Source organism: Suricata suricatta, chromosome 14 (assembly GCF_006229205.1).
Source record: "Suricata suricatta isolate VVHF042 chromosome 14, meerkat_22Aug2017_6uvM2_HiC, whole genome shotgun sequence".
NCBI lineage: Eukaryota > Metazoa > Chordata > Mammalia > Carnivora > Herpestidae > Suricata > Suricata suricatta.
In genome coordinates, this window is record NC_043713.1 from 52,212,756 (window position 1) to 52,225,647 (window position 12,892).

The 12,892-nt window shown below is 40.3% G+C and overlaps 1 protein-coding gene across 12 annotated transcripts in view; it reads right to left on the reverse strand.

The window, feature by feature from the left end:
- Positions 1-12,892, reverse strand: part of DLGAP1 (DLG associated protein 1) — an 868,306-nt gene that overhangs the window by 255,406 nt on the left and 600,008 nt on the right. Inside the window, exon 1 of one of the 12 annotated variants that reach the window (XM_029921997.1) lies at positions 7,038-7,069. The exons of the other annotated variants lie outside the window; for them this stretch is intronic. Coding sequence (XP_029777857.1) covers positions 7,038-7,052 — 15 coding nt within the window. The 5' untranslated portion in view covers positions 7,053-7,069. Of the gene's footprint in view, positions 1-7,037; positions 7,070-12,892 lie in introns of those variants that run through there. 12 annotated transcript variants of the gene reach the window in all.

The following is a 12,892-nucleotide window of genomic DNA, read 5'->3' on the forward strand; positions in this document are numbered from 1 at the left end:
AGCTATGAAGGGGCAGAATTCCACCTGGCAGTTCCTGGGGACCTGCTACTGACCACTGTTTGATACTGTCTCTCTTGCTGGGCTACGATGTGTGGCATCTATGTAACCAAACAACTATAATCCCCATGACACCTTCATAATCCATTGCATCTGATTCATTTGCCATTTATTAATCATGGTAATAGTGATGTAGAGTTTTTGCTTTAGCTAAACAGCATCAAAATCACCATAGCAACAAGGAAGATTTCTTAGTGAAATTATAAATGTTTAGAACAATCTTGTTTTCCTTCAATTGGTAGGTGACTCATTGCAAAGATATGATCATATTCAGAACCTCATTATTGGCTTAGTGATTACATTTGGCACTTGCCATTTCTCAGTACTGATGCATAGTTCCTAAATAAGCGCTGGTCTCTGGAACATGTCAGAGACTAAGGACAAACTTATATCAGGTCATATCACTTATGAAACAGAACATAGCAAATTTTTGTTTAGCTGTTTTTTCCAGAGTTCGTTTATGGTAGAGACTTGGATTTATATGAGAAACAGGTTGCAACTGTTACTAAGGGAACCAACTGAAAAGTACTTAATTTGAGTACCTCTCAATGAAATAGTTTTCAAATGATAGCAGCTAAGAAATTGTATGGAATGGAATTTTAAAATTAATACATTGTTCACAGACCTAAATGTAGCCTACAACCAGATTACCTATAAAATAATACAGAAATAAGTTCTAGCAAAAGTGTAAAGAAACAGAAAATCAAGTTCATGGAGAAGGAAAATAATGTCATTGAAGTTGCTATCAAGTCAGCATTTTTGCTATGAATTTGTCATTAAAGTCAGAATTTTTATTCTGACTCTTTTGACCTCTAAAGCAAAAGAGGAGACAGTGGCATACCACTTTGTAAGGGGCCCAGGTGAAAAGCATACTGTTTTTTTTTTAAACAAGAGAAAAGCATACTTATTTTATTTATTTTTACATGTACTTGGGAGCCTTCACAAGAGCATGAAGATCCAGAGATGCAACTGGACCAGGAAACTTTTATACCTTGTAGACAAAGAAATAATAAATTCGTGAAGAATTGACAAGACAAAGGGATTTGGCCTGGGGCAGTAAATGGTGAAGAAGTACTAAGTAGGTAGGGGTGTACCTAACAAGTTTGCAGAGTTCTCTGGTGCCACATCTAAGCTGATAAGTCTGTGGGGCGCCTGGGTGGCTCAGTCGGTTATGTGGCTGCCTCAGCTCAGGTCATGATCTCACGGTTCGTGGGTTCGAGCCCTATATCGGGCTCTGTGCTGACAGTTAGCTCAGAGCCTGGAGCCTGTTTCGGATTCTGTGTCTCCCTCTCTCTCTAACCCTCCCCTGCTCGTGCCATCTCTCAAAAATAAATAAAAAACAGAAAAAAAAATTAAGCTGAGAAGTCGGTCTCCATGTTACTCCTTTTTGATTGGAAAGAGAGGAGAGTCATGTGGCACAGCTACTATGGAGATCTAGCCATGGGGTGATGTGTCTTTCTGCCTCAGTTGCACAGAAAGAAACAATTTAGGGAAATGCAAATTTAAAGCTGTATGAGAAAGTCTTCAGCATTAATGGTTTTGGCAGTTTAAAGGAATAGAAGTCTTGGTAAGGAAAGGAAGCTGGAGCAGATAGAAAAGCGAGCGAGGGACACAAATCATGAGAGACTACTGAATACTGAAAATGAACCGAGGACTGAAGGGGGAGGGTGGAAGGGGGTGATGGTCATGGTGGGGGGCACTTGTGGGGAGAAGCACTGGGTGTTATATGGAAACTGATTTGACAATAAACTATTATAAATTTAAAAAATTAAAATAAAATAAAATAAAAAAGAAATAAAAGCAGCCTGGCCAATTGATGATGACAGGACAGCCAGATGGCCTGCTTGTCTGCATCAGCTTTGGGAGGTGGTTGGACCCAACTGGTGTTAAGGAAACAATAATAAAATCCATATAATAGTTATGAGTTAGAATAAAACAATTATTTGATTTTTAATGTATATGCTTCAGCATTAAACTCCAATAGAGAGCTTTATTTTTGAGAACACAAAATGAGGATTAGTGTGCATTTTTCTATTTCAAGAATAGCCAGTCTACAATTTAGACCACATGTCATAGTTCAGAAGTATAGAAGACTTACTCCTGACCAAGGAACAACCATAGCCAAGTGCTTTCATCTTCATATTACAGGATGAGGATGTTTTCCTAATTGAAATAGTGTATGGGCACTGAATGACGGGTCATTCTAATTGTAGCTATTCACTTATAGAACAAAAGAAAATGAAACATACTCTAATAAGGCATGCTTGCATTTACTCAGTCTCCTTCCTGCCTCTCTCCCTTCTTCTTTCATATCTACAAGTATGTTTTGCTTATTTCTTTTCCAGCCATGGTCTGGGTGTGCCTGGAATATACAGCAGTGAACAAAATAAACATTGATCTCACACTATGGAGCATCCGTTCTGGAAGCAGTGCAGGAAGAAATAGATAATAGTTAAGCACACACATAAGTGAACAAGATAACTTCGGGAATCGTAAATGCCATTAGGAAAATAAGATGGGGTAATGTAACAAAGTGGCTGGAAGGGGACTACATTAACTTTTTCCTTGGAGAAGTCACTAGGAAAGCAATAATATTGCAGAGGAGATCTGGTGACCAAAGGAGCCAGCCTTGAGGAGAGCTGGGAAGAGCTCCCAGACAAAAGGATCAGCCAGCACAGAGTCCCTAGAGTAAGAATAAGCTTGGTGTGTAGTTAAAGCCCAGGAATGAAAATGCCAATGTGACTGGAGAGTGCTTAGCAAGAGCAAAGTGATAAAAGGAAGGGCTAGGAGTATGGGGCCAGGTCATGTAGGGTCTTATAAATCTGTCTCAAATCTTCCTTCCAGGCTGAACTCAGGAATTTGGAAGCTCCCTCCAACTGCTCCAGGTTAAATTGATCTTTTTAATGAACTCTATAGCATGTGTCCTCTACATAAGGGATCAGCAGACTATAGCTCACAGACTAAATCCAGTTTGCCACGTGTATTTACAAATAAAGTTTTATTGGCACCCAGCCATGCCCATTCATTACTCATTGGCTGTGGCTTGTGTCAGATTACAAGGGCTTAGTTGTATGGTTGTGTTGAAGACTATATGGTCCCAAACGCAATTCCCATCTTCCTTCTGCATACTGAATGTGCATAGTCACACAATGGCACTTATATACGCTACTTGTTTCATGTGTCTTTGTATCATCTGTGTCTTATCATCTAGATAAGAAAACTGACATGAGGTGAGCAGTATTGCTGGAGGGTCAGAGGTGTGGGGTCTGCATCTAGACTACTCAAGTCTGAGTTCTTGCTGTGTCAGTAACTAGGCGTATGCCTCAATTTTCTTGTCTGTTTCCTACCCCATGGAGTTATCCATGGATTAAATGAGGTAATGCCCACAAGCACATAGGAAGCTTTCAGCCAAGATCTTTTAGGGGAGCTCTGGACTACTGTTAGCACACGGACACTACCTCCCACCCCCTGGATGACATTGGCTTTCCAAGAAGACTCTGATGTCTGCTTCCAATTTTTTTTCTCAAGGGCAGAAATAATTAAAATATATTAAGCAAAAACATAACGTTCTAATATACTGTCTACTCCCATCATTTTTAAGTGAGCGTTCCCCTCAGGAACTACTCCCAGCTCTCTGTCCTATAGTCTCATCTCTATTCTGCAAGATTGAGAGGGAAGCCTGCATCCTCTAGGCCACCAGAAGTTTGCCTGGCTTCCCAGTGATGGAATCCCAATGCCTCTTGGCATTGGGATTTAGTGGCAAACTGGATTTAGTCTGTGAGCTATAGTCTGCTGATCCCTTATGTAGAGGACACATGCTATAGAGTTCATTAAAAAGCAGAAATTTTAGAGAGAAAAAAACTCCCACCTCCCTAGGAACTATTTTTGTATTTGAAGTTTTGTTTTGTTTTGTTTTAACACCTTGACCCCAGATCTGTGCCTTTCAGATGTATGAGGGCTGTCATGACCAAGAGTGAGGGGTGAGGGGGTCCTGTGGGCGGCATGAACGTTCTACTCTGTGCAGCTTTGAATCACAGAGGTGGGGGAGGAGGTTGAAAGGGAAAAGGGGAACACACTTCTTACTGTTTACCTCGCTATTTCTAGGACCTAGTATGTTGTCAGAAAGACCAGAGGTTTCTGGGTAAACATGACACTAAATGAATGAATGAATTCCAACACCAGCTTTGTTTTCACTCACTGTGTGTGACCTTGGATAAGTCACTTCACCTCTTTGATTCAGATTTTCCATCTCTAAAATGGGGGTGATAATAGATGTATTCATTATAATAAAAAGAATAGTGTGTGTGAATATAATTTGTGGACTTCAAAGCACCATAAAAATCTGAGAAAAAGGTTAGAAATCTGTCTCTTTATGGCTACTTTAAAAGTACGGCCAGCTATAAATATAGTGGGGATTAAAAAGCAGTGGCATTTTAGCTGAGGATCTTCGGCTCATTAAAGTAGGTGTTCTAGTGTAAGAATATAAATGTAAATGGATATATGTTATCCTATGTAAAAATATAAAAATTTCACACACAAAAATGTATTTATCTTTCTTTGAGGATCTTTAAAAGTAGACTATCTTCTAGTGCTTCCATTCCCCACCCTCCCTTCAGGTTTTCCCAAACTCGATTAGAAGAGGATCACACTCATTCTGAGAAATCTATGAGCAAAAGCTATGATTAACTAGAAGCCTTTAAAGATTTTTTCCCATGGGGAACCTTGAAAACCTATATGATCCAAGAGAATACTTCCTGTGCTGAATGTCTCAGACATTTTGCTGATTTTGGGGGCTCATACCCCCACTTGGTTAACCAAGTTTCCATTTGGAAAAGACAAAGTACACTTACTTCCTTCAGCTTTCCTCTAGTATCCAAATGCCACGTTCTCCTGAATCTAAGGTATCGTTGCAAAATCCTCAGTGTTGTTTTGTGCCACGAAGAAAGTAATAAATGCCACCAACTAAACTCTGACTCTTCCTAAATGATATGATTCATTCTAGTATCAAAGATGCTCAAGCCTGAAAAACTTGTTTTAGAATCAAATACCTTTTAAAGGGTATGTGCAAAAATAAAAACAAGACATGGATGTATTTTGGGATAGTAATTATAGAACTTAATGTTCATATTTAATAACGACCAAATTGATAATAATGATAATTAGCATTTATCTGTGCCATCCTTTTGCAAAAAACAGAAGCTCACATAATATCTCACAATCCTTGCAACTACCTTGAAGGATAAGAAGAAGACGTATTATAACTTTAGCCTGTCAAAAAAAGAAATTGAGGTCCAGAGAGGTTAGTAGTTAGTATAGGTTGACACTCTACCCAAGATGGGGTCTACTGTTCACAGTCCAGGGATTTACCACCCTCTCTCCCCGCCCCCACTCTCCATATTCAGATCTTGGCTGTCTTTTGAATAACAATTGTTATGATAACCTAAAGAACACATATTTCAGATAAAAAAAGAAAAACTCCATATGGTTTTAAGATCTGTCTAGAGGAAAAAAAATTAACAAAACAAACGAAAGACTATAAGCCTTTAAGTAAAATTGATCAGAAATGCTATTTCAGATAAGAGAAGGCTGATTTTTAAAAGGCTCTTCCAAAGGACCTGGGTTTCGGCCCCCCACTTTTGCAGGGCTGCAGTCAGTATGGTGTAACTACATGTAGATAGAGTCAGACATTTTGTGCCAGTGATGGTCTGAGAGATGGTGGCTGGGAGATGAAGCCATGTGTGAGTGACTCCTGGAGAGTGGATTATCTCTAGATGGGCGGTTGGATGGTGAGGTTTGGAGGAATGAAAATGTGAGACTTTGGGAAATCTGAGAGCCACAAAAGGAATGCAGACCCTTAGAAAGCTGGGACAGCTGGAATGGAGCCTATGTCCTGAAATAGACCAGGGTAGGCCAGCGCAATTCTGTGAGCAGGTTGGGACGGCAGACATTTGGGAGGAAAACCCAAGAATCTAAGGCTGAAGTGGGACTGAAATCAGAGTCCTATTTCATCAGGAACCAAGGAAGCTGGGAGAAATAATTTAGGCATTTTCTTGATGGGATAGAAATAAGGAAAATACGGCAAGTTAGAGTAGTGATTAAAATGGTGGACACCGATAATCAGTTGATATTCGCAAGGCTACCCCTTGCAGCTGTTGATCCCTTCAACAATTGAGTACTTCTATTAGAGAAGCCAGGGAAATGAGGGTGTTGGACTATAGCTAAGGAGGTCAACCTACTTGGTCTTCCCTGAGCTTGATGAAGAAAGATAAAATGTATGGGGAGGAAAAACTGTGTTTATGAAAGGGGATCTGGGGATTTGAAATATATGGCGTAATCTGACATTTGTGGAATAATCGCAGAAGGCTGGAAGAGATACCTTACTTAAGTGTTTCCAGCAGTCCTGTGAAATAGGCATTACCATGTCCCTTTTACTGCTACAGATCTTAGATTCCAAAAGTGGAAATGACTCACTCAAGGTCATAATGAGTAGGAGTCTGGATTTGTCTGACATCACAGCTTTAACCTCACCCTGCTTCTGATGAATGTATGCTGATTGAGTCACTGAACAAATAAATGAAAAAAAAAATGGAGTGTATGCTCCCACTCAACTGTCTTTGTAAAATAAATATAAAATGTAATTATTGAAATAAGTATAAATATTATCTTCTCATTAACTTGCTAGCACCAATGAGGAGGGCTTAAAGTAGGAAATAAAACAGCATTCGCTGTCTCACTGTTTCATGGTGCCCTTACCAACTGCTGTTATCAGTGTTTCAACATAAATGGACAGTTTTGGGGGGATTAGAAAACTTGAAGGACAATGACACCTTTCAAGGATGGCTCTGGGGGCCCAGACGCACCCCAGTGGTGAGGAGGCTTCACCCTGGATTTCAAGTGCCTGCCTACAACTTGTTACAGAAATGGCGTGAATGTATCGGCCTTCTAAGCACTTTTAGTGAGCTCTCAGATTCCCTACTCACTCGGGTCCTTTGCATCTTCTTTACAGCTGGGAGAACTGCTTTTCTGCTCCACACAGCTTTCAACTTGACAAATGCGACTTGGCATAAATGTCCCTGTAGCCTTTTAAGCTTGCTCTTCTCATAGCAAAAAGCAGAAAAAAAGAGCAAGAATAGGAAAATTACAATTACGCGATGCGCAGATCCCAAGGCCTGATTGGTGTTTTCCAATCAGATTTCTCTGGCAACCACCCTTTCAATTCCCCATGAAGCCCAAAGGGGGTGTAAACCTTCATTTGCTTCAGATTGCTTAAAAATTACCTTCTAAGGACAAAAGTAAATACCTACCTCTTTTTAAATAGGGCTTATTAGACCCTTTGCTATATCGCCCTCCAAATAAAAATTATCAAACACTGTTAAATAGAACTTTGTAAACAGCATTATGCCATGATGATTTGCTCACTGTGCCCCTATGGGAAATATCCTCACCCACAAACATTTCTAGGTATCTACAGGGTACTTAGCACAATAGTAGGTGCTAAGTAAATACATCAAAAGCATTTTATATAAAACATAGTCTCTGGTCTCAAAGGGGGTTACAAGTTTTAAGTGGAATGGGGAAATCTGGGGGATATATGAAGAAAAAGGGAAGAATAGCTTTAAAGCAAGTCAAGCTGAATAGAGTATTTCAGTACCTTTGAATGACCTACTGGGTTTGTGCTTTGTTCTTAAAAATCTTCTTCCCCGGTGGTAAAACTGTTCCTTAGGAGTTGAATGGATATGTGTGTGAAGTGCATGGATACCATTGAGAAAAGGCATTGTGGGGGAAATGTGAGTGGCGAGGTCTGTGAGCCCTCAAAGGAGGGGAGGGATCCTGGGGGTTGTTAGAAAATGTTACAGAGGTGATAGCTGACATCAAAGGGGCTGCTGTCTGTAGCTAAGATACCACATTCTGGTACAATATCAGGACAGGGGAGGAAAATTAACTTTCTTCATTGTCCACCCTGCATTTTGATGATAGTGGACATATGTGGGTTTTGCTGCCCTGGTTCTACTTCTGATTCTTGTGGTCACATCCCCATGATTCTGCTCTGGAGAGCCCACCCTCCCCAGAGGGAAGCACACTTGAGGAATTGGCTGAGCCAATCAGCATATCACGTTCCTTGCCCAGCTCAGGGCTGAGTGTGTGATCTAAGCCTGTTTGGTCAGCAAGCATCTTGACCTTTGCTTGGAATGCTGGGTCAAAGATACTTCCTCTCTTATTCAGTACATCCACAGTGAAGTAGCTAGGTAGTCATGCGTGATGACGTCTGTACACTACATTCCCTGCTAGTAAGCCATTGTATAATCCCAACACACAAATATTATCTCATGCAATACAAAACTCTCTGTTGTTATTAACCCCATTGCAAAGATGAGAAAATTGAGACTTAGTGCTATTAAATAACTTATACTCAATTTTACAGTTAGTAAGTCATACTAGAATGGAAGGGCAGGTTTGTTTCAAATTTCTATTTCTTTTCATCATATCATTTTGCTGTCTGTAAGTTTCAAAACATAGTAAGTTTCCATTAAACATTAAACTCAAGCATTAAGTTACTGGGAGCTGTAATGCTGTAACATTTTGAAAACTATACCAAGTAGGGAGGGGTAGGTGCTTGGATGAACCAAAAGACTTGAAAAAATAATGTCCACAGAACACCCGTCATCTAGCAATCATAGTTGGCTACTAGTTTTAGTGAAATATAAGCAAGAACACAAGCATCCTAAAAGATATTAAGATTAAAAACAACAGTGGCTTAGGTCTATAGTATCTTACATTTATTTCCATTGACTTATAGGAGATAAGCTAGTTTAGAGAGAGCCCTCTCTTATTTTTTAACGCAACTTCTCATTTCTCACATGTCTCTCTGGCATATTGGAGGCGTATCTGGTGGTTTGCAATGGCTAGTGGAGCCATATCATATTTTCCCATTATTGGTGTACTCATGCGTGATGATGTGGATCCACTGCACACCTGCAGTTTGTAGCTATAATTCCAAACATTGAATTCCCTGAGGCAAATTAGAATTCTGTGCGTGGTGCTCAAAAGCAGAGATATGGGTAGAAGGTTGGTGATCTGCCTCTTGAGGTCAATGGGCCCACATGTAGAAATATCATTCATCAAAACTGAACTTCACTGTTGGCTAAAATCTTCTAAGTCGCTCAGCCATCCTGAGACCCCACTACTTATCAGTGTTATGAGTGTGGATGCTTTTCCTTAGAACTTCAAGTCTGATAATCTTGGAACTGCTAGTTTGCAGTCTATAAAATATCAAGTCAGTCATCTCCAGTATTAATACTTAATTCAAAATTAAAAGTTTTGCAATAGATTTCAGCAAATATTTTCCTTTAGTCTACCCTTAAGTCTGGGATACTAAGTTTTCTCAAATGAGGCCATAAATTATTGTACTTGTAAACCATTAACTTAGCTATTTGGTGTATGGTAGAAAAAAACAATAGATTTAAGACGAGATAAAGCTCAAAATTTCCTGAGTCTTAAAAATCACTATCACCTGATTACTTATGCACCTTGGTGCTGTTTGGTTTTTAGATTCCAAGTTACATTCACAACACCTAAAAGTATACTGTATTCAGCGGCACCTCAGTGGTTCAGTGGTTTAAGCATCTGACTTTTGATCTTGGCTCAGGTCATGATCTCGACATTTGTGGGTTTGAGCCCTGCTTCTTTCTGGCTTTGTGCTGATAGTGTGGAGCCTGTTTGGGATTCTCCTCCTCTTCTCTCTCTGCCCTTTTCCTGTTCATGCTCTCTCTCAAAATAAATAAATAAACTTAAAAAAAGAATACTGTATTCAAATGGGCCAAAATAGAGTCTTTCCTTCATGAACAGAATTCATTCTAATTCAATGAAATACAAAAGTTTATTTAATAATCATCATATGGAGAAATCACCTTTTGGAAATTTGTACTTTAAGGCTGTATTTCAACCCACTTCCTCTAGGCAGCATGAAAGAGAGCTAACAGGACTTATATGAGCATGTGCCTAGGTGAATATCACACATTTGGTAGCTATCTGAACCTGTATTTCTAAACTAGCTCAGGCTCCATAGAAAGGAAATGTCCCAGCTGAAGTATTCATTGTAGAGTTTGAGGTGAGGTTTCTTAGACCAAACTTTTTAGGGTATTACCTTCTTTGATTGCTGGTTAAGCTGGAGTTAAAAGTACCATTTCTTTAGGAACTTTTTCAAAATACTTTAAAACCATTTGTTCAGTTATCCAATGCATGTTTATTGAGCCTATTATTGTGACATAGGCACTGCTTTAGGTACTGGGGGTGCAGCAGTGTAGAATGGGGAGGGAGAAAGACAAGCACAATACAATGATTAAATGTACGTTCGATGGTAAGCTGTGGCAAGAGAAAAAGAAAGCAGGAGAGGGCAGCAGAGTGTGCATGTGAAGGAGGGATAGTGGTGTTATTTGCTGCACTGCAGAGCTTGGCCCCTGGAGGCCTCCCTGAGAAGGTGACATTGAATACTTCTGAATGGGGAGGAAGTCAGCCTGGAGATCTGTAGGGTGAGTGCTTGAAGCAGAGAGAGGAGTGAGAAGGTCCCACTGAAGAGGTCAGCCTGCCATGCTGACTTGCAGAGGCTGGTGGGGCAGTGGAGTGAGAGGAGACAGCAGGTGAGCACAAGAAGAGTGATGGGTGGGCATGGAGTCAGATCCCTGGGTTTCACAGACCATTGTAAGGCCTGTGGCATTTACTCCTTGAGATGGGAATTGATTGGAGGTTCTGATAAGAGATACCACAAGTCCTGGTTTAAAAGGATCACTTACTTGGTGGGGCACCTGGCTGACTCAGTTGGTAGGGCATGGAACTCTTTATGGCTGGGTCATGAGTTCAAGCCCCACACTGTGCATGGAGCCTACTTAAAAAATAAACATAAGGTATTTGTGTTTCTCTGCCTGACTTATTTCACTTAGCATAATACCCTCGAGTTCCATCCACATTGCTACATATGGCCAAATTTCATTTTTTCTCATTGCCATGTAGTATTCCATTGAGTATATAAACCACATCATCTTGAATGACTCATCAGTTAATGGACTTTTAGGCTCTTTCCATGATTTGGCTGTTATTGAAAGTGCTACTATGAGGGGTACATGTGCCTCTAAGCATCAGCACTTCTCTATCCCTTGGGTAAATCCCTAGCAGTGCTATTGCTGGGTCATAGGGGAGTTCTATTGTTAATTTTTTTGAGGAACCTCCACACTGTTTTCTAGAGCAGCTGTACCAGTTTACATTCCCACCAACAGATACCATATGTTTTCACTCATATGTGGATCAGGAGAAACTTAACAGAGGACCATAGCAGAGGAGAAAGGGAAAAAAATAGTTAAGGAGAGGGAGGAAGGCAAACCATAAGAGACTCCTAAATATTGGGACCAAACTGAGGGTTGATGAGGGGTGGGGGAGAGGGGAAAATGGGTGATGGAGATGGAGGAGGGCAGATGTTGGGATGAGCACTGTGTGTTACATGGAAACCAGCTTGACAATAAACTATATTTTAAAAAAAAGTTGAGTTGAGGTTGCTAGAGGGGATAAGACAGACTCCGGGGAAGAGTTTGGAGGTTTGCACACTAATCCAGACTAGAGTTGAAGGTGAGATATAGTGGTGGCAGAGGAGGTAAGGAGAAGATAGAGCCCATAGGCTTCTCAATGATGATTTGGACATGGAAATTGAGAGAAACAGGTGAGTCAAGAACAATGCCAGGAGTTTTGGCTTAGTCAGCTGGAAGGATTGAATTCCCATTAGCTGAGATGAGAAAACCTAAGGGAGGTGCGGACTTGGGTAACAAAGATTAGGAACTGACTTTGGGACAAATTATGTGTGAGATGCCCATGAGACATGTAAGTTGATAGGTTGAATAGGGCCCTGGATATGCAAGTCTGGGAACGCAGGCCATCTGGGCTGCAAAAACAAATGTGGGCCCTCTCATGGTATTTAAAACTCAGATAAGAAATTAGTGTTGGTAGTAGAGAAAAGTGGCCCAAGAGCTGTGCCTATCTGGCACTGATCCAACCACAGGAGATGGGGAGCTAAGGAGGAATACGCAAGGGGGTATGACAAAGATCAGCAAGGTGTGTTGTTCTGGAAGCCAAGTGAGGAATGTTTCAAGGAGGAAGAAGTAATGAACTGTCACGGTGATTTTTGCCTGGTCTAAATCTCACAGGACACTAAATCAGCCACACTCATTGTATTCCTCAGTCATTGGCTGCTTTATACAAAGAGTTCTGCTGTTCATTAATTACTTTTATCTTCCCAGCAAGATGCAAGCTTCCTGAGAGCAAAGCTTTTATTTTCTTCTTTCTGTCTTTTTCAAAACAGTAGCTTTCAAGTGGTTTTTGACTACCTTTCACAGTAAGAAATACATCTGCCCTTGGAAACCAATATATGCACATACACAACTAAAAGAAAGAAAGACTTAACCTCTTTGTGTGCCATGTACTCTATCTTCTTTTCTATTCTCTTCTGTTGTATTCTATTTAATTAAAAATAATGTTTGTGACCCACTGCATTGATTTCACTAACCACTAATTGGTTGCTATCATTGGCTTGAAAAGCAGTGTTTTTAGAGTGTCCAGCACAGAGCACTGCCAGCTTCATTGTTAATCATAGGGCCACGTGATTCACCTTTGTTTCTCCCAGAGTGCCTCCTATAAAGTAAATGTTTAGTACGTGCTTGTTGAATGAATAGCTTTGAGACCCTAAAGTAATAATTCTAGAATTGAGCTCTCTGGTTTTTAGTTACCTGTTACTTTCACTGACTGAACATTTGTAGAAGAATCTTTCTTAACAGCTCTCTAACTTCAGAATGAG